Source organism: Stenella coeruleoalba (assembly GCF_951394435.1).
Source record: "Stenella coeruleoalba genome assembly, chromosome: 2".
NCBI classification, from domain to species: Eukaryota; Metazoa; Chordata; class Mammalia; order Artiodactyla; family Delphinidae; genus Stenella; species Stenella coeruleoalba.
The window spans coordinates 131,534,393-131,555,766 of record NC_137147.1 but is presented as its reverse complement, the minus strand read 5'-3'; the positions used below and the strand labels follow the sequence as shown (position 1 = coordinate 131,555,766).

At 39.3% G+C, this 21,374-nt stretch overlaps 1 protein-coding gene across 5 annotated transcripts in view; it reads left to right on the top strand.

The window, feature by feature from the left end:
• SCAPER (S-phase cyclin A associated protein in the ER) overlaps positions 1-21,374 on the top strand; it is a 495,741-nt gene that overhangs the window by 323,270 nt on the left and 151,097 nt on the right. For all 5 annotated transcript variants that reach the window (XM_079912990.1, XM_079912987.1, XM_079912988.1 and 2 more), the window contains one exon: positions 15,328-15,443. In XM_079912990.1, the coding sequence (XP_079769116.1) occupies positions 15,328-15,443 (116 nt within the window). The remainder of the gene's footprint in view (positions 1-15,327; positions 15,444-21,374) is intronic.

Below are 21,374 nucleotides of genomic sequence, written 5' to 3'. Positions count from 1 at the left end.
TGATTTTACTCTTTTTGGCACCACAGTCCCACAAATTTACAATTTCCTTGTGATATTCTTGACTCCAGAAACTGATTCTTTCAAGTGTGAGTGTCTACGTCTGAAAGACTGAGCCAAACCTTTATGTAGATTATGGGAATGTGAAGAAGCAGACATTAGAAGGCTTAGAAGAGAAAAACCATGTAACAGAAGAAGGAATATCTGTTCATTATACTTGCTTCTTTTAAGCTGACCATAACAGGTGAAGATAGTAGTTGAGTAGAGATGATGTCATTTAAACGGTAGGAAAGTTTTCATTATGGGAAAAACAGCTGTAAAACAATTCACTCTAGAATCTTCTCATCTCTATAAATGGGGCTACTAGTTCTAAATTTATGAACTTGCCAAAACCTACTTGTACTATCTCTAAACAGGTCTTAAGGTGTCACCAGATGCTCCAAACAAATCTAGCCTAGCCTATCCTGCTAATGAACATGCAAACAGTTTTCCCCATCTGCCACCTCTGTCTAAAAGGCTAGGAAGGCCTTCCTCTCTGATCACAAAGAATGTAATTACTGTCTATAGAGAAGTCAAGTACAAAGGCCATCAGCCTTTTCAGGCCACCAAAGATTAACAGCTGCCTCTCCTTTAATTGGGAGAGGTAATAACAGTTACTCTAGTTAATAATTGAATGGATTCCTAGGCCATGTAATTCAGATTGAAGCTGTCATTTTTTGCTGGCCTTTAGCTAAGCTGGGTTATTATAATGGAGCCTCTAATCCTATTAGTCAGTTGTCAGTCTCACAGTGGGAGAGAGCAAAGGAAGGGAGAGCTATTAAGGTGTTATGTCTGGTACACAAGTAAAGCCACATATTTCCTCTTCAGAGGTATTTTTTTCTTGCTCACATCAGAATGGTAAAGCTATTTATGAAAGTTCTAATTTCATAATTTCTGTCTGAACGCAGAGTATTTGGAAAAGGGGTAACAGAAAAAAGGAGAAATATCTAGTTCACCTTTCTAGATGAGGTATTTTCAATCAGTTAACAAACTTTGCTTGGTATCTGCAGTATGTGCATCCTGTGCTTGACCACAGTTGAGAATGCAGAGGTAGGAGAGCTTAGGCTTCACAGTGTAGCACATGAACACAAAAAGCTCTGGGATAAAGTCAAGAGTGATAAGGGCCATAAGAGAAATACAGTTAAATACAAAGACCTTTTGACTTTTGTTGAGGGGATCAGGAAAGACTTTATGAGTGATTTGATCTGGGTCTTAAAGGATTGAGAGATAGCATTTGAACATTACAAATCGAGAAGGGGGCAGGTTGGATGGAGAGTATAGTTATGGTTAAGCATTTTTTGCATACTTGCTTTTTTCTAGACACTGAGAGGGATAGGAACAAGTATATGACCATGTATTTGAGGAGCATCCAGCCTCACTGTGGCATCCAGGAATATAAAGAGAGCAGTGTATAGGAAGTACCACGTGATTGGCACAAGAAGCTAGTGTGGTGGGAAAAGAGAGGAGGAAGAAATGAGAGGCTCTCTACGTCCTTTAAGTCTACCTGGATTACTGTGTGAAAGTGATCTTCATTTGCATAAAGAGTATTTAATGCCACCTGCTTAAGAAGGTGTTTTTCCCCCCTTGATTTTAACATTTGGGCAGCTCATCATTGAGCCAGTTTAAGTTTCCCTTTCTGTCCCCCTGAGGTGAAAAAGGCATAGGCTATCAGAGGATTGTCTCATCTACCTTTATGTACAGAGAGAGGGAAGAGCTGTTCATTCGCACTGTGTTAGGAAATAGGATCCAGTGGGAGGTGTTTCTCCTTGTTATGCTCATGGGCCCCTATAATTGTGTTAAACTGTCATATCTCACAGGACATTTTTGCTGTTTGAGAGAGATCTTTTCATTTGTTCATTCTTTTGTTCAGTCACTCATCCATCAAGTATTTACCATTTCTGTTCTGTGTCATCACTGGGGCTGCAGAGATGAGTCAGCTGCCACTCTTGAGGAGCTTGCAAACAGAGAGAAATGGGGCCCTGAGGTAGGGCAGAGATGATGGTATGAATAGGAGTTGATGTGGGGCATGAAGAAGAAGTTAGGAGGATACTGAACAGTGTTCCCACTTGGCCATGCTCTGTGGATGAGAATCCAAAAATGGCTTGTTGGATCTGTAATACAGAAGTGCACATGACCAAAACCATCCTTGATTTCTCTGGGGAGAAATTTGTGAGTTTTTTTATTTCACAGTTGGTTTTGCTTTTTTTGCTTCAGTTCCTTGAAAAGGTGCAATTGATAAATTAGAACTTCAATTTTCAATAATACTTTAATAAAAATTTGGCTTTGAATGGCCTATCTTCCTGAAATTGGCTTTTTTTTTCCTGCTTAATGTCTGTTAGAGCCCATGTTTTAAGTTTTTCAAGAGGTCATATCCATGTTGTTGGCACTGCATGAAAGGCTTTGAGTTTATTTTGTTTTGTTTTTAAGGCATAGATGTGTACATTAAGATGGTCTGCTTTCACTCAGTCCTTTTCCCCTACACTTTTGCAATGTTGACCCAGTTCTCTCTTGTTGTGGAAAGGTCTGTGAGAACAGCAGTGGTGCTGTTTTGTTTCTCTGTGGACAGATTGCATCAATTGGTGCATCTGCTTGGCTTAGGGTATGACATAACTTTGAGTTGAGAAATATCAAAATACAAAGGCTTTACATTGAAACGGAGTACAAGTGGAGAATTTAGTTTCTTGGTGGCTATTAAGGAGGCTCAAGGTGAACATGTGTTTCAGTCTCGAAAAACTGAATTTTGTTCTCCGGTCATGAAGCTCAATCCCAATGAAAAACTATTCCACTAGGCACATGCAGTAACAGGAATTGTATCCTGGGATCATACCAGAGCAATTGACTATCTGTGTTTTCACAGTTAAAATCCTGTTAAAATACCTTTGTGAGCCTTCTTTTCCAAAACTGTTGATGAAGCATTTTCCGAACAACCGTTGATGAAGCATTTTCTGAGTACATTCCCCTCTGCTAAGTGTTGGGGATATGGTGATGAAGAAGACATGGTCCCTGGCTGCAGGAAGTCCTGAGTTTAGTGGGGATACAAAGATGAAAAGCTAGAGGATCATCCCTTCTAGGTAGATCAGTATATGCCAAAGCACAGAGGCATGAAACAGCATGGGCCACATGGGGAATCTGGTTGAGAGAGAGGCAGGAGCATGGCAGGGAAGGAAGCTGTTAGAGAGGGATCAGATTCTGAAGAATTGTGCTAAAGAGTTTGGGCCTCATTCTGTAGACAGTGAGGAAGCAGTCATTCAAATGTTTCACCCACAGAGTGGCATGATCACATTTACTCTTGAGAATATTATCTTCATTGCATATAAAGGCATCCAGAGCAGGGCCACTCAAAAGAGAGTCCACAGGCCAGTGCCAGGCTACTGTCACTAGAAGATGGTGAGATAAGTACACAAATCAAGAGTAATTTTATGTCTTTCATCTAATATTTTAAAATGTGGGCTCAAACTTAGTACACCTTTTTTCCCTCATTTGTTTAGTATTTAATTTGTATTTCACAAAACTGTTGGTCACAATGGAGTGAAAATATTAAAAACAAAGAAACAAACAAAAACACCTGACTTTTATCTTAGAGTGTTTGGGAAGCACTGCTCTAGAGAATGGTGTGCTGTGAAGTAAGCTAGGATCCAGAGATACTAGTTAGGAGGTTGCTGCAGTGCCTCAAGCAACAGACCATGAAAGCCTGAACTGACATGGTAAGAATATAGACATGGATAGAAAAAGCAAAAGTTAAGGGCCATAACAGGAGATGAGTAATCAGAACTTGGAGGCTGAATCAGTGTGAAAGCTGAGGAAGAAGAAAGAGTCTAGAAGGGCAAATGTTCTTTTAAGAGTCTGCTGAAAGTTGGACCCTTGCTCTATGCATTATTATGAGCTTTTCCATCCCTGTTTTACAGAGATGTTTCACTTATTTTTAATGTGGTTATTTTTTCATATTATTAAATATTTTATCTATAATTCCTATTTGAGTATAGAAGAAAGGATATGTACATATGTGTTTGCTTCCCTATCTTGACTCAGAGCCCCTCTGCCGTTTCCCCTGGGCTAAAGATGCTTCCGTGATACCCTAGGCCTGGCTCTGGTAAAACTGCTGGTAGGATAACCAATCACTACCAAATTAAATATTCATACGTACTACATGATCTCATTTATATGAAATTCTACCGTGGACAAAACTAACCTACGGTACCATAAATCAAATCAGTGGTTGCATCAGGGAGGAGGAATTGACTGTGAAAGGGGCATGAGGGGACTTTCTAGGGTAATGGAAATGTTCAGGTCTTGATAGGTGCTCATCAAATTTAACTGAATGGTATCCTTAAGATCTGAGCTCTTCACCCTATTGTAAAGTATACCTCAAATTAAAAAAAAAAAGCCAATGAACAAAATGTGTTCAACCCCATCATTATCAGGGAAAGACAAATAAAATCCTCAATTAAATGTGAGTATACAGGGACTTCCCTGGTGGTCCAGTGATTAAGAATTGGCCTGCCAATGTAGGGGACATGGGTTCAATCCCTAGTCCGGGAAGATCTCACATACCATGCAGTAAAGTAAGCCCATGTGCTACAACTACTGAGCCCGTCCTTTAGAGCCTGCGAGCTGCAACTACTGAGCCTGTGTGCCACAACTACTGAAGCCCACACGCCCTAGAGCCCGCACGCTGCAACTGCTGAGCCCACACTCTGCAACTACTGAAGCCCGTGCCCTCTAGGGCCCGTGGGCCACAACTACTGAGCCCATGTGCTACAGCTACTGAAGCCCACGTGCCTAGAGCCCGTGCTCTGCCACAAGAGAAGCCACCACAGTGAGAAGCCCGTGCATCACAACGAAGAGTAGCCCCAGGGCTTGAACCCATGTCCCCTGCATTGGCAGGCGGATTCTTAACCACTGCACCACCACGGAAGCCTCACTGCATCCCCGCCGCAACTAGAGAAACCCGCATAGAGCAACGAAGACTGAACACAGCCAAAAAAAAAGGCGAGTATACACCCATTAGAATCACTAAAGTTTAAAAAAAAAACTTGATAAAGGCAAGTTTTGGTGTCATTGTAGAGTAACTGAAATCATCACGGCACTGCAATGTGTACAAAAATTGTTCTGAATATTTTAGAAAGCTGTTTGGCTATAGCTAATAACACAACCTATGCACACTCTGTGACCCAGCAGTTCTGCTTTTAAGCATATACTCAACTGCATGTCACATGTGCCCAAATACATATACAAAAATGTTGAAAGCAGCATTGTCCAGAGTTTCGAAGTGGAAACAACCCAAATGTCAATCAGCGGTTAAACATTTAAATAAGTTGAGGTATGTAATCAGACAAAGGAATACCATACAGCAAGGAAAATGAATCGAATACTGCTACAGGCAACAATATGGATGAATTTAGGGGAAAAAACAAGCAAGAAAAATTAGATATTATAGAATATATAAAGTGTGATTCTATTTTTATAGAATTGAAAAGAAAACAAAAGGATTCTGTGATTTTAGAAGTCAGGAGAGCCTTTACATCGGGGAAAGATGGAGAGATAATGAGTAGGATGGGCAACAGGGGTATTATGGCATGTTATAGAGCTTTATTTTTTAATTTTGGAGTTATTACAATGTGTTTTCAATTTGCCATATAGTTTGCTATATAGTTATGATTAGTGCAGTTTTATCTGTGTATGCTATGTAGTAATACAAAGTTGTTACTATTTTCTAATTATATTGACATCCTAGCATAAGAAGAAAGAATGGTAACAGCATTATGGTTTTAAATAAATTACTGAGCACCTAGTTTTCAATTTTCTGATTGTTAGTTTTATTGCAAGGAAACATTTTTTCATTAATAACAACATAAATTGTTAATTTTTAATCTTAAAAGTGTGAGGTCTTGTCTAGGATTCATGATGAACTTCTTATAGTCTCAGACTGTATTTTATTGTGCACAAAGAATGAGTAAATGAATGATTAAGATATTATACTACCAAACTCCAGACATGTACTGGAGCCAATAATTGATAGTCCACATCAAGCAGGCAGAGCATTGTGCTTTGAACATCAGAAGAATCAGGAAAACATGTTTGACAGAGCCTGTGAATAACTCATATATCTCCCCCAATACTCCCCCAAGTACCCCCCCAATAAAAAAGCCCCTCAGTATTCCAAAGACATTTGAAGGCTTAATGAACTGTAGAATACTATTAAAAGAAATATAAGGGGGTATTGTAATAGAGGGGTTGAATATTAGTTTCCTAGGGCTGCCATAACAAAGTACCACAGACTGAGTGGCTTAAATAGCACAAGTTACTTTTCTCAGAGTTCTGGAGGCTGAAGGCCAGGGTGAAAGTGTTATGAGGTTTGGTTTTTTTCTGAGGCGTCTCTCCTTGGTTTGTAATTGGACACCTTCTTGCTGTGTACGGCCTTTTTCTCTGTGCATGTGCATTCCTGGTTTCTCTTGTTCTCTTATAAGGACAACAGTCATATTAGATTAAGGCCTCACCCTAACAGCCTCATTTTAACTTAATCACCTCTTTAAATTTCTTATCCTCAAATACAGTTACATTCTGAGGTACTAGGGGTTGGGACTTCAACATAAGAATTCAGTGGAGGGTGGGGACACAATTCAGCCTATAGCAGGTTGCTATCCTGTATTTCACATATTTGATGCAGTGATTCTGTGTATGCTTAAAAACTTGCCGTCCCCATGCCAGAGGAATGCAAAAAGCTTATATATCCTTCCCACAAGAATGGTATACAAATCAGAAGTTGTATAGAAAAATCATAGGTTGAGTTCTAAAATGGTTACTTAATATTCTCCCTAAAATAGGTGAAGTGGCTTTTTTTATTTTTATTTATGTATTTTTAGCTCTTATCATTATCACAGACTTTTTTTTTTTTTTACATCTTTTTTGGAGTATAATTGCTTTACAATGGTGTGTTAGTTTCTGCTGTATAACAAAGTGAATCAGCTCTATGTATACATACATCCCCATATCCCCTCCCTCTTGCGTCTCCCTCCAACCCTCCCTATCCCACCCCTGTAGGTGGTCACAAAGCACTGAGCTGATCTCCCGGTACTATGCGGCTGCTTCCCACTAGCTATTCTACATTTGGTAGTGTATATATGTCCATGCCACTCTCTCACTTGGTCCCAGCTTACCCTTCCCCCTCCCCATGTCCTCAAGTCCATTCCCTACGTCTGTGCCTTTATTCCTGTCCTGCCCCTAGGTTCTTCAGAACTTTTTTTTTTTTTTTAGATTCCATATATACGTGTTAGCATACGGTATTTGTTTTTCTCTTTCTGACTTACTTCACTCTGTATGACAGACTCTAGGTCCATCCCCCTCACTACAAATAATTCAATTTCGTTTCTTTTTATGGCTGAGTAATATTCCATTGTATATATGTGCCACATCTTCTTTACCCATTCATCTGTTGATGGATACTTAGGTTGCTTCCATGCCCTGGCTTCTGTGAATAGAGCTGCAATGAACATTGTGGTACATGACCTTTTTTTATTTTATTTTTATTTTTTTAATTTTTTTTTTTTTTTTTTTTTGCGGTACGCGGGCCTCTCACTGTTGTGGCCTCTCCTGTTGCGGAGCACAAGCTCTGGACGTGCAGGCTCAGCGACCATGGCTCACGGGCCCAGCTGCTCCGTGGCATGTGGGATCTTCCCAGATTGGGGCACGAACCCATGTCCCCTGCATCGGCAGGCGGACTCTCAACCACTGCGCCACCAGGGAAGCCCTACATGACTCTTTTTGAATTATAGTTTTCTCAGGGTATATGCCCAGTAGTGGGATTGCTGGGTCGCATGGTAGTTCTATTTTTAGTTTTTTGAGGAACCTCCATACTGTTCTCCATAGTGGCTGTATCAATTTACATTCCCACCAACAGTGCAAGAGGGTTCCCTTTTCTCCACACTCTCTCTAGCATTTATTTTCTGTAGATTTTTTGATGATGGCCATTCTGACTGGTGTGAGGTGATACCTTATTGGAGTTTTGATTTGCATTTCTCTAATGATTAGGGATGTTGAACATCCTTTCATGTGTTTGTTGGCAATCTGTATATCTTCTTTGGAGAAATGTCGATTTAGGTCTCCTACCCATTTTTGGATTGGATTGTTTGTTTTTTTGATATTGAGCTGCATGAACTGCCTGTAAATTTTGGAGGTTAATCCTTTGTTAGCTGCTTCATTTGGAAATATTTTCTCCCGTTCTCAGGGTTGTCTTTTCATCTTGTCTGTGTTTTCCTTTGCTGTGCAAAAAAGCTTTTAAGTATCCTGAGGTTACATTTGTTTATTTTTGTTTTTATTTCCATTTCTCTAGAGGGTGGGTCAAAAAGAATCTTGCTGTGATTTATGTCATAGAATGTTCTGCCTATGTTTTCCTCTAAGAGTTTGATAGTGTCTGGCTTTCCATTTAGGTCTTTAATCCGTTTGGAGTTTATTTTGGTGTATCGTTTTAGGAAGTGTTCTAATTTCATTCTTTTACATGTAGCTGTCCAGCTACTGTCCAGTAGCTGCACCACTTATTGAAGAGGCTGTCTTTACTCCATTGTATATTCTTGCCTCTTTTATCAAAGATAAGGTGACCATATGTGTGTGGGTTTATCTCTGGGCTTTCTCTCCTGTTCCATTGATCTATTTCTGTTTTTGTGCCAGTACCATACAGTCTTGATTACTGTAGCTTTGTAGTATAGTCTGAAGTCTGGGAAGCTGATTTCTCCAGCTCCATTTTCTTTCTCAAGATTGCTTTGGCTATTTGGGATCTTTTGTGTTTCCATACGAATTGTGAAATTTTTTGTTCTAGTTCTGTGAAAAATGCCAGTGGTAGTTTGATAGGGATTGCATTGAATCTGTAGATTGCTTTGGGTAGTACAGTCATTTTTACAATATTGATTCTTCCAATCCAAGAACATGGTATATCTCCCCATCTGTTTGTATCATCTTTAATTTCTTTCATCAGTGTCTTATAGTTTTCTGCATACAGGTGTTTTGTCTCCTTAGGTAGGTTTATTCCTAGGTATTTTATTCTTCTTCTTGCATTGGTAAATGGAAGTGTTTCCTTAATTTCTCTTTCAGATTTCCCATCAATAGTGTATAGGAATGCAAGAGATTGCTGTGCATTAATTGTGTATCTTGCTACTACCAAATTTATTGATTAGCACTAGTCGTTTTCTGGTAGCATCTTAAGTATTCTCTATGTATATATAGTCTCATGTCATCTGCAAACAGTGACAGCTTTACTTCTTCTCTTCCAGTTGGGATTCCTTTTATTTCTTTTTCTTCTCTGATTGCTGTGGCTAAAACTTCCATAACTATGTTGAATAATAGTGGTGAGAGTGGACAACCTTGTCTTGTTCCTAATCTTAGAGGAAATGGTTTCAGTTTTTCATCACTGAGAATGATGTTGGCTGTGGGTTTGTCATATATGGCCTTTATTATGTTGAGGTAAATTCCCTCTATGCCTACTCTCTGGAGGGTTTTTGTCATAAATGAGTGTTGAATTTTGTTGAAAGCTTTTTCTGCATCTGTTGAGGTGATCATATGGTTTTTCTCCTTCAATTTGTTAATATGGTTTATCACATTGATTGATTTGCGTATATTGAAGAATCCTTGCATTCCTGGTATAAACCCCACTTGATCATGGTGTATGATCCTTTTAATGTGCTGCTGGGTTCTGTTGGCTAGTATTTTGTTGAGGATTTTTGCATCTATGTTCATCAGTGATATTGGCCTGTAGTTTTCTTTCTTTGTGACATCTTTGTCTGTTTTAGTATCAGGGTGATGTTGGCCTCGTAGAATGAGTTTTGGAGTACTCCTCTCTCTACTATGAGTTTGAGGAGGATAGGTGTTAGCTCTTCTCTAAATGTTTGATAGAAGTCACCTCTGAAGCCATCTTGTCACGGGCTTCTGTTTGTTGGAAGATTTTTTTTTTTTTTTTTTTTTTGCGGTATGTGGGCCTCTCACTGTTGTGGCCTCTCCCGTTGCAGAGAACAGGCTCCGGACACGCAGGCTCAGCGACCATGGCTCACGGGCCCAGCCGCTCCGCGGCATGTGGGATCCCCTCGGACTGGGACACGAACCCGTGTCCCCCGCATTGGCAGGCGGACTCTCAACCACTGCACCACCAGGGAAGCCCTGTTGGAAGATTTTTAATCACAGTTTCAATTTCAGTGCTTGTGATTGGTCTGTTTATATTTTCTATTTCTTCCTGGTTCAGTCTTGGAAGATTGTGCTTTTCTAACTGTTTGTCCATTTCTTCCAGGTTGTCCATTTTGTAGTTACTTGTAGTAATCGCTCATGATCCTTTGTATTTCTGCAGTGTCAGTTGTTACTTCTCCTTTTTCTTTTCTAATCCTGTTGATTTGAGTCTTCTCCCTTTTTTTTTTTTTTGTTGAGTCTGGCTAATAGTTTATCAATTTTGTTTATCTTCTCAAAGAACCAGCTTTTCGTTTTATTGATCTTTGCTATTGTTTCCTTCATTTCTTTTTAACTTATTTCTGATCTGATCTTTATGATTTATTTCCTTCTGCTATCTTTGGGGTTTTCTCTTCTTCTTTCTCTAATTTCTTTAGGTGTCTGGATAGGTTGTTTTTTTGAGATGTTTCTTCTTTCTTGAGGTAGGATTGTATTGCTGTAAACTTCCCTCTTAGAACTGCTTTTGCTGCATCCCATAGGTTTTGGGTCGTCGTTTTTTCATTGTCATATATTTTTAGGTATTTTTTGATTTCTTCTTTGATTTCTTCAGTGATCTCTTGGTTATTTAGTAGTGTATTATTTAGCCTCCATGTGTTTGTATTTTTTACAATTTTTTTCCTGTAATTGATATCTAATCTCATAGCATTATGGTTGGAAAAGATACTTGATAAGATTTTAGTTTTCTTAAATTTACCTAGGCTTGATTTGTGACCCAAGATATGATCTATCGTGGAGAATGTTCCATGAGCACTTGAGAAGAAAGTGGATTCTGTTATTTTTGGAAGGAATGTCCTATAAATATCAATTAAGTCCATGTTGTTTAATGTATCATTAAAAGCTTGTGTTTCCTTATTTATTTTCATTTTGGATGATCTGTCCATTGGTGAAAGTGGGGCGTTAAAGTCCCCTACTATGAGTGTGTTTCTGTCGATTTCCCCTTTCCTCGCTGTTAGCATTTGCCTTGTGTATGAGGTGCTCCTATATTGGGTGCATAAATATTTACAATTGTTATATCCTCTTCTTGGATTGATCCCTTGATCATTATGTAGTGTCATTCTTTGTCTCTTGTAGTAGTCTTTATTTTAAAGTCTATTTTGTCTGATATGAGAATTGCTACTGCAGCTTTCTTTCGGTTTCCATTTACATGGAATACCTTTGTCAGTCTGTGTGTGTCCCTAGGTCTGAAGTGGGTCTCTTACAGACAGCATATATACTGGTCTTGTTTTTGTATCCATTCAGCCAGTCTATGTCTTTTGGTTGGAGCATTTAATCCATTTACATTTAAGGTAGTTATCAATATGTATGTTCCTATTACCATTTTCTTAATTGTTTTGGGTTTCTTATTGTAGGTCTTTTCCTTCTCTTGTTTTTCTTGCCTAGAGAAGTTCCTTTAGCAGTTGTTGTAAAGGTGGTTTGGTGGTGCTGAATTCTCTTAGCTCTTGCTTGTCTGTAAAGGTTTTAATTTCTCCATCGAATCTGAATGAGATCCTTGCTGGGTAGAGTAATCTTGGTTGTAATTCTTTCCGTTTCATCACTGTAAATATGTCCTGCCACTGCCTTCTGGTTTGTAGAGTCTCTGCTGAAAGATCAGCTGTTAACCTTATGGGGATTCCTTGTATGTTGTTTGTTGCTTTTCCCTTGCTGCTTTTAATATTTTTTCTTTGTATTTAATTTTTGACAGTTTGATTAATATGTGTCTTGGCATGTTTTTCCTTGGATTTATCCTGTATGGGCCTCTCTGCGCTTCCTGGACTTGATTGACTATTTCCTCTCCCATATTATGGAAATTTTCAACTATAATCTCTTCAGTATTTTCTCGGTCCCTTTTTTTCCTCTCTTCTTCTTCTGGGACCCCTATAATTCCAAGGTTGGTGCGTTTAATGTTGTCCCAGAGGTCTCTGAGACTGCCCTCAATTCTTTTCATTCTTTTTTCCTTATTCTGCTCTGGGTAGTTATTTCCACTATTTTATCTTCCAGGTCACTTATCTGTTCTTCTGCCTCAGTTAGTCAGCTATTGCTTCCTTCTAGAGAATTTTAAATTTCATTTATTGTGTTGTTCATCGTTGTTTGTTTGCTCTTTAGTTCTTCTAGGTCCCAGTTAAACGTTTCTTGTATTTTCTCCATTCTATTTCCAAGATTTTGGATCATCTTTACTATCATTACTCTGAATTCTTTTTCAGCTAGACTGCCTATATCCTCTTCATTTGTTTGGTCTGGTGGGTTTTTACCTTGCTCCTTCATCTGCTGTGTATTTCTCTGTCTTCTCCTTTTGGTTAACTTACTGTGTTTGGGGTCTCCTTTTTGCAGTCTGCAGGTCCATAGTTCCCGTTGTTTTTGGTGTCTGCCCCCAGTGGGTAAGGTTGGTTCAGTTGGTTGTGTAGGCTTCCTGGTGGAGTGAATTGGTGCCTGTGTTCTGGTGGATGAGGCTGGGTCTTGTCTTTCTGGTGGGCAGGGCCGCGTCTGGTGGTGTGTTTTGGGGTGTCTGTGACCTTATTATGATATTAGGCAGCCTCTCTGCTAATGAGTGGGGTTGTGTTTCTGTTTTGCTAGTTGTTTGGCATATGGTGGCCAGCACTGTAGCTTGCTGGTCTTTGAGTGGAGCTGGATCTTCGTGTTGAGATGGAGATCTCTGGGAGAGCTTTCACTGTTTGATATTACATGGTGTCAGGAGGTCTCTGGTGGAACAATGTTCTGAACTGGGCTCTCCCACCTCTGAAGCTCAGGCCTGACACCCGGCCAGAGAACCAAGACCTGGTCAGTCACACAGCTCAGAAGAAAATGGAGAAAGCGAGGGAGGGAGGGAGGGAGGAAAATAAAGTTATTAAAATAAAAAGTAAAATAAAATTATTAAAAATTAAAAAGTAATTAAGAAAAAAAAAAAGAAAGAGGAAAGCAACCAAACCAAAAACAAATCCACCGATGATAACAAGCACTAAAAACCACACTAAAAAAAAGAAAAGAAGAAACCGACAGGCCAAACCCTAGGACAAATGGTAAAAGCAAAGTTACACGGGCAAAATCACGCAAAGCATACACATACACACTCACAAAAAGAGAAAACGGAAAAAAATATATATATATATCATATATATATATGATATATCATATATATATATGATATATCATATATATATGATATATATATATATATAAAAGAAGAGAGCAACCAAATCAATAAACAAATCTACTGTGATAATAAACTCTAAATACTAAACTAAGATAAACATAAAACCAGAAACAAATTAGATGCAGAAAGCCAACTCCAAGTCTACAGTTGCTCCCAAAGTCCACCTCCTCAAATTTGGGATGATTCGTTGTCTATTCAGGTATTCCACAGATGCAGGGTACATCAAGTTTATTGTGGAGATTTAATCCACTGCTCCTGAGGCTGCTGGGAGAAGTTTCCCTTTCTCTCCTTTGTTCTCACAGCTCCTGGGGTTCAGCTTTGGATTTGGCCTCGCCTCTGTGTGTAGGTCGCTGGAGGGCGTCTGTTCTTCACTCAGACAGGACGGGGTTAAAGTAGCAGCTGATTAGGGGGCTCTGGCTCACTCAGGCCAGTTGGAGGGAGTGGTACAGAATGCAGGGCGAGCCTGCGGCGGCAGAGGCCAGCACGACATTACACCCGCCTGAGGCGCGCCGTGTGTTCTCCCAGGGAAGTTGTCCCTGGATCACGGGACCCTGGCAATGGCAGGCTGCACAGGCTCCCGGGAGGGGAGGTGTGTATAGTGACCTGTGATTGCACACAGGCTTCTTGGTGGCTGCAGCAGCAGCCTTAGCATTTCATGCCCGTCTCTGGTGTCCGCGCTGATAGCCGCGGCTTGCACCCATCTCTGGAGCTCAGTTAGGTGGTGCTCTGATTCCCCTCTCCTCGTGCACCCTAAAACAATGGTCTCTTGCCTATTAGGCAGTTCTAGACTTTTTCCCAGACTCCCTCCAAGCTAGCTGTGGCGCACTAGGCCCCTTCAGGCTGTGTTCACGCAGCCAACCCCAGTCCTCTCCCCGGGATCCGACCTCTGAAGAAGCCTGAGCCTCAGCTCCCAGCCCCCACCTGCCTTGGCGGGTGAGCAGACCAGCCTGTCAAGCTGTGGAGTGCTGGTGGGCACCGATCCTCTGTGCGGGAATCTCTCTGCTTTGCCTTCTGCACCCCTGTTGCTGCGATCTCCTCTGTGGCTCAGAAGCTTCCCCCCCGCCAACCCCCATCTCTGCCAGTGAAGGGGCTTCCTAGTGTGTGGAAACCTTTCCTCCTTCACAGCTCCCTCCCTGAGGTTCAGGTCCTGTCCCTATTCTTTTGTCTCTGTTTTTTCTTTTTTCTTTTGCCCTACCCAAGTATGTGGGGAGTTTCTTGCCTTTTGGGAAGTCTAAGGTCTTCTGCCAGCGTTCAGTAGGTGTTCTGTAGGAGTTGTTCCACATGTAGATATATTTCTGATGTATTTGTGGGGAGGAGAGTGGTCTCCACGTCTCACTCCTCCACCATCTTAAAGGTCTCCCCTTTTTTAAAAAAGGTACATCTAACTGGTTAGTTATTAGATTATCTTGTATTACTGAAGAAAGAAGTTCTAGCAAAGGAAATCTTTGTGGAAGTCAGTTTGTCTTGTTAAGTGGTAATTAACATTACAAAATAATCCAGTTTTTAAAAGTGTTGCTAAAAACTTCTGTATGAAATGATTTTTTCCTATGCTTGGAGTGCTTCATCCCTTTCCCTTTTCTTTTGCCTGTCTCAAAACCTCAACTTTCTCAGAAAAGTCTGTGCTGACCCCTTTCCCCAATATACAGTTGATTCCCCCACTGTTCTCATAGAGCACCTTTCCTTTTTCTTCAGAGTACTTATTGTAATTCAAATTGTTTTATTTATATTTATTTGATGAATGTTGGTCTCATCCACTAAATTTTAAGCTTCATGGGGGGCAGCAACTATGATTTTCTGTTCACCACTTTTGGCCTATAGTTCCTAGCACTGAGTAAGCATTCAATAAGCGTTTGTAGCATAATTGAACCAACAGAATGTTTCACACTACAACTAAATATTTCATTTGGTTATAATTTTATGCCTGGGAAATGGGGTTAATTTCTTTTTGTATTTCTGTTTAGAATGTGGCAGATCAGATTGCATTTCAAGTTGCTGGTGGATTAACAGCCCTTGAACACATTCTTCAAGTAGTGGTCCCAGTCACAAATGTGAACACAGTTTCACGAATTCCTCCTAAGTAAGTATAGTTTTTTAATCTGTCTTTCACGTTTCACTTGTGAGTCATTTCTGCCCTATGGTTTCCATATGGGGGACCACAGGAAAATTGTATGTTTATTCAGGCTTGAATAGCAAAAGCTTACACTCCCCATTAGGGAGAAAAACAGAGGTGCTTGACTTCATTTACAAAACTCAAATTGAGCTTGAAAAGCCTTATGAAGGAAATTTCTTTGGTCTGTGACCTTTTCTAATCCTAAATCAAGAAGAACTGATGAACTTGTGAGAAGTTCTAACTGCTTACAAAATTTGAACAGAAATGAGTAGTAATAACAGCTAACTTTTTGTATTGCATACAAAAAAGGAGGTAAGTACATTGACAAAGAGCTGAGCTGTGAAATTTGAAGAAGTCCCTAACGTAACAGGAAGAGCAGTCTGAGGCCAAGACTGCCATAGTCTGGAGTCCCAGCCAAATAGTTGGGAAGTGGATTGCAGTTTGGTCTTTTAACTGCAAATTGCTCTGTCGTAAGGATCATGTGCATCCTTTAGACCCAAGATCTACTTGCTTATTCTTTTATATCACCCTTTGGTCCCTGGCCATCTAGGATGTAGTAGCAGACAGCATTATTTCAGAAGTATTGTATTCCTGAGTTGTAACATGCACAATTTTTGGATTGTGGAGACTCTTATTTACAGGGTTTAAATGAGAAGTTTTGATAAAAGTTCAGTTATATCACTGAGAAACTTTTAAATATTTAATTAGCTCTATAAAAGTGATTGCTTCATTTGTGTGCTGGATACAACAGAAAAAAAAAAATTCCAAGAGTATGTTATCTTTCTTCCTGAGAGATATTTGGTAAAATAGAAATAGCACCAGCTTTGGAGTCAAACAAACCTGAATTCCAGTTTTACCTCTGCTGGTTACTAGTTGGGAGAATTGGAACAAGTGCCTTAATCTTGTTGCATCTGTTTCCTCATTTGGTCAAACAGGGGTAATCATATTCACCTCACAGTGTGGGGATCAGTTGAAGTAATAATGTATGTGAGAGTTCTTTGTAAACCTTAAAGTGTTATATAAATATTAGGTGACAGTTTTTAAAGTAGTAATCTTGCCTGGTTCAAGACAGTGTTATCTATTTGACGTGAGAGATTTCTAAGTACAGACTTTGATACTGAGTTAGTTTGGGTGGTTTTGCTCTACTGACAAAGTAGAGATTAATGAAAGAAGGTATAGGTGTCCTTTAAAGTCAGGATATCTTTCTTTGGAGCAGAAAACCATACATGGGGCAGTTATAGCACACAAATAGATGTTCTAACGCAGAAGAGTTGCTACTCCTTATCAAAGTAGACTTTATTGACAGTGTGTTGCTTGGCATGTTGTCAGCCCTCAATGTATATTAATTGTCAGAGAGAGAGGAAGGAAAGAATGAAATACAATAAAATGTTTGAGGTAAGAAAGGAAATGACATTTGATTCTTTGGGACAGTGCTTTTCATAACTGTTAATAATTCATATTGTTCATCTTAACTGCACCTATAGTTTTTTTGTTTTTTGGTTTCATTGTTGTTGTTGTTGTTTTGTTTGTTTTCTGGTAGGTTGCAACACGCATGACCCTGAGCTCCCTTAATGGTAACCTAGATGAAATGCCTATTTCCCCAAAGCTACTTTTGTCATTGTGGCAGAGGGCATGTTCTGGTGCTTATTTGTGCCTCTTGTTTAGGGAACAGAAGAGGTTTCCATAGTTCCCAAAAAGACCTAAGTAAGAATTAGCACACCTGCTTTGGAAAGGAGCCATGGAATCCTGAAAGTCCAGATCAATGCTTCTCAGCTGGCCACAGTACCAGGATTGAGAGTTTGTTTCTTCATCTCATCTTAGGCCAATAAGTTTGTGTTTTCAGCCAGGTACTGCTTACTGAGTGAGGCCAGCACTCAGGGCTGTGGGCATCTAGCATTGACTCTAAGATTCTCCTGTCCGTCCTTAGCACAGCTCAAGATCATGACTCTACTTTCTAAACTAGCCTCACTTCTCCGGGCTAATGAATTAGGGTTATGCTGCTTACTTGGAGACAGGCAAGAAAAATGCCACAACTACATTAGATTTAAATGTAGACTCAAAGCACACTGGTGGGCCTGAGTCAGTGACTTTTTCATATTCCTCCTAACTGCTCTCTGGCCTTGGGACTTCCTTTGCTCTCAACTTGCCCAGATCCTCCCCATCTATCCCTGTTGAGCTCCCAGCCCTCATCATCATGAAACTTCTGCCACCTTAGCGCATTTTGTTTTCTGCTTCCTGTGGCCTTTCATGGCTCTTACCTAGAGAGACTGTATTTTGTTTCTCGTTTTTTTTTTTTTTTTTTTTTTTACTATCCTACAGTAGTTCATTTTTCTCAGCAATAAACAGGAAAAGATTTGAGAAGTTGCAGCCACTGTCTAGTAACATTTATCATGTGGATCACCTATGACTGCAAGCCTAATGCTTCACTGCCCCTGCAGCCCCAGAGCTCTGTGAGTGGAAAAATCAACTCCCTGATCCTCTTTCCTCACCAATTTGCCCATCTTCCTTTTTACTACACATGGTACCTCAGCAGTTGTCCTATAATTATTGCTAGGTAACTCCCTCTGAGTGAATATTTTGCTTCCAGCAGAATTTTTTAGTGTGAAATTGAGAATTATACCCACTTATGAAAATTTAAATTTTTGAAACCTTTCTGAATGTTCACTGGGTTGTTTTTCTTTTTTTTAGAAACAGAGAAAGCCCATAAACCTGCTTGAATCCTTTTCAAATTATCATTGGTTAGGTCCCATTTGTTTATTTTTGTTTTTATTTCCATTATTCTCAGAGATGGCTCCAAAAAGACATTGCTGCAATTTATGTCAAAGAATGTTCTGCCTGTTTTCCTCTAGGAGTTTTATAGTATCCAGTCTTACATTTAGGTCTTTAACCCATTTTGAGTTTATTTTTGTGTATGGTGTTAGAGAATGTTCTAATTTCATTATTTTACATGTAGCTGTCCAGTTTTCCCAGTACCACTTATTGAAGAGACTGTCTTTTCTCCATTGGCTATTCTTGCCTCCTTTGTTGTAGATTAATTGACCATAGGTGTATTGATTTATTTCTGGGCTTTCTATCCTGTTCCATTGATCTACATGTCTGTTTCTGTGCCAGTACCATACTATTCTGATTACTGTAACTTTGTATTATAGTCTGAAGTCAAGGAGCCTGATTCCTCCAGCTCCGTTTTTGTTTCTCAAGATTGCTTTGGCTATTCAGAGTCTTTCGTGTTTCCATACAAATTGTAAAATTTTTTGTTCTAATTCTGTGAAAAATGCCATTGGTAGTTTGATAGGGATTGCGTTGAATCTGTAGACTGCATTGCGTAGTATACTCATTTTAACAATATTGATTCTTCCAATCCAAGAACACGGTATATCTTTCCACCTGTTTGTGTCATCTTCAGTTTCTTTCATCAGTGTCTTATAGTTTTCAGAGTACAGGTCTTTTGCCTCCTTTGGTAGATTTATTCCTAGGTATTTTATTCTTTTTGATGCAATAGTAAATGGAATTGTTTTCATAATTCTTCTCTTTGATCTTTCACTGTTAGTGTATAGAAATGCAACAGATTTCTGTGTATTAATTTTGTGTCCTGCAACTTTACCAAATTCATTGATGAGCTCTAGTAGTTTTCTGGTAGCGTCTTTAGGATTTTCTATGTATAGTATAATGTCATCTGCAGACACTGACAGTTTTACTTCTTCTGTTCCAACATGGATTCCTTTTATTTCTTTTTCTTCTCTGATTGCTGTGGCTAGGACTTCCAAAACTATGTTGAATAAAAGTGGTCAGAGTGGACATCCTTGTCTTATTCCTGATCTTAGAGGAAATGCTTTCAGCTTTTCTCCATTGAGTATGATATTAACTGTGGGTTTGTCATGTACAATGGAATATTACTCAGCCATGAAAAAGAATGAAATAATGCCATTCGCAACAACATGGATGGACCTAGAGATTATCCTACTAAGTGAAATAGGCCAGGCAAAGACAGTTATCATATGATATCACTTATATGTGGAATCAAAAAAAAAGATACAAATGAACTTATTTACAAAACAGAAATAGGCCCACAGACATAGAAAACAAACTTATGGTTCCCAAAGGGGAAAGGGGTAGAGGAGATATAAATTAGGAGGTTGGGATTAACATATACACACTACTATGTATAAAATGGATAACCAATAGGGGCCTAATGTATAGCACAGGGGACTATGCTCAATATTTCATAATAACGGGCTTCCCTGGTGGCGCAGTGGTTGAGAATCCGCCTGCCAATGCAGAGGACACGGGTTCGAGCCCTGGTCTGGGAAGATCCCACATGCCGCAGAGCAACTAGCCCCGTGAGTCACAATTACTGAGCCTGCGCGTCTGGAGCCAGTGCTCTGCGGGAGAGGCCGCGATAGTGAGAGGCCCGCGCACCGCGATGAGGAGTGGCCCCCACTTGCCGCAGTTAGAGAAAGCCCTCGCACAGAAACGAAGAGCCAACACAGCCAAAAATAAATAAATAAATAAATAAAATTTAAAAAAAAAAAATTTCATAATAACCTATAAAGGAAAAGAATCTGAAAAAGAAGATATAGATAGATAGATAGAGCTATAGATTTATAGATATATAGATAAGACTGGACCATTGTGCTGTACACCTACAACTAACACAATATTGTAAATCAACTATACTTCAATTAATATATATATATATCAGTTATTACTGAAAGGACTTGGTTGGGATATGGTATTCTAAAATCAACCTTTTTAACAAATGTGCTCCAGTAAAATTGTTTTCAGTGCCAGGAAAGATCACCATGAAACAAGGCAATTTTCTTTCTTTTTTTTTTTTTTTTTGAATTTTTATTGGAGTATAGTTGCTTTACAATGTTGTGTTAGCTTCTACTGTACAGCAAAGTGAATCAGTTATACGTATACATATATCCCCTCTTTTTTAACAAGGCAATTTTCATTTCATGTTGTATCTACTTTTGGAATGACTCATGTTATTCTGCCTCCTAATTTTACTTGGAGAAAACAAGTACAAAACAATGAATGACATATTCTAACCTTTTCTTTGGTTTAGACTAATAACAGTTGTTTTACATAGCTTTTTTTAAAATCAAAGTATAGTTTATTTACAGTGTTGTGTTAATTTCTGCTGTACAGCAAGGTGATTCAGTTATACATATGTACATTCTTTTTTATATTATTTTTCATTATGGTTTATCACAGGATATTGAATATAGTTCCCTGTGCTATTAGGACCTTGTTATTTATACATTCTATATATACTAGTTTGCCTCTTAACATAGCTTTTAATATTTGAAAATAAATGATAGTTTGTCATTTTCTTTGGGCTAAAGGAATGCCCCATGTTATGTAAATAAGAAGATGGATCTGCTGTGACCTAAACTTTGTGTTGTGTTTTTGTAGTATATTTACATAGTGGCAATGATAACAGAAGTGAGAGTCGACATTTGCTGGCATTCCACATCTCCAAGCCCTTTTCAGGCAACAGTAAATGTTCATATTTCATAAAGAAGCCAGCAAACCTTTTGGAACACCAAAAATGATACTGGGCTGTCTTTCCCAGGTTGCCTTTTACTTATCTGGTATTTCTAGTTCTTGACAGGTACTCATGGACAATAAAGGGGCCAAATAGTTAAGCTATTCTACTTAACTATTTTATTCTCTAAGCTGCTCTAGGTTGTTCTGTAGCAGAACTAACCAGCCCCTCTTTCTTCTCCATCAGCCTTGCTTCTCTTCCTCCATTGTCCCTCTGGACACAATTTTTTTATATGTAAGTAGTCTTATCAACATGGAGCAGTGCAGACCACATGGTATAATGGAGAACAGACAGGCTCTGCAGTCAGATCTGAGCTTAAATCTCTGCTTTCCACTTGGTAGCTATGG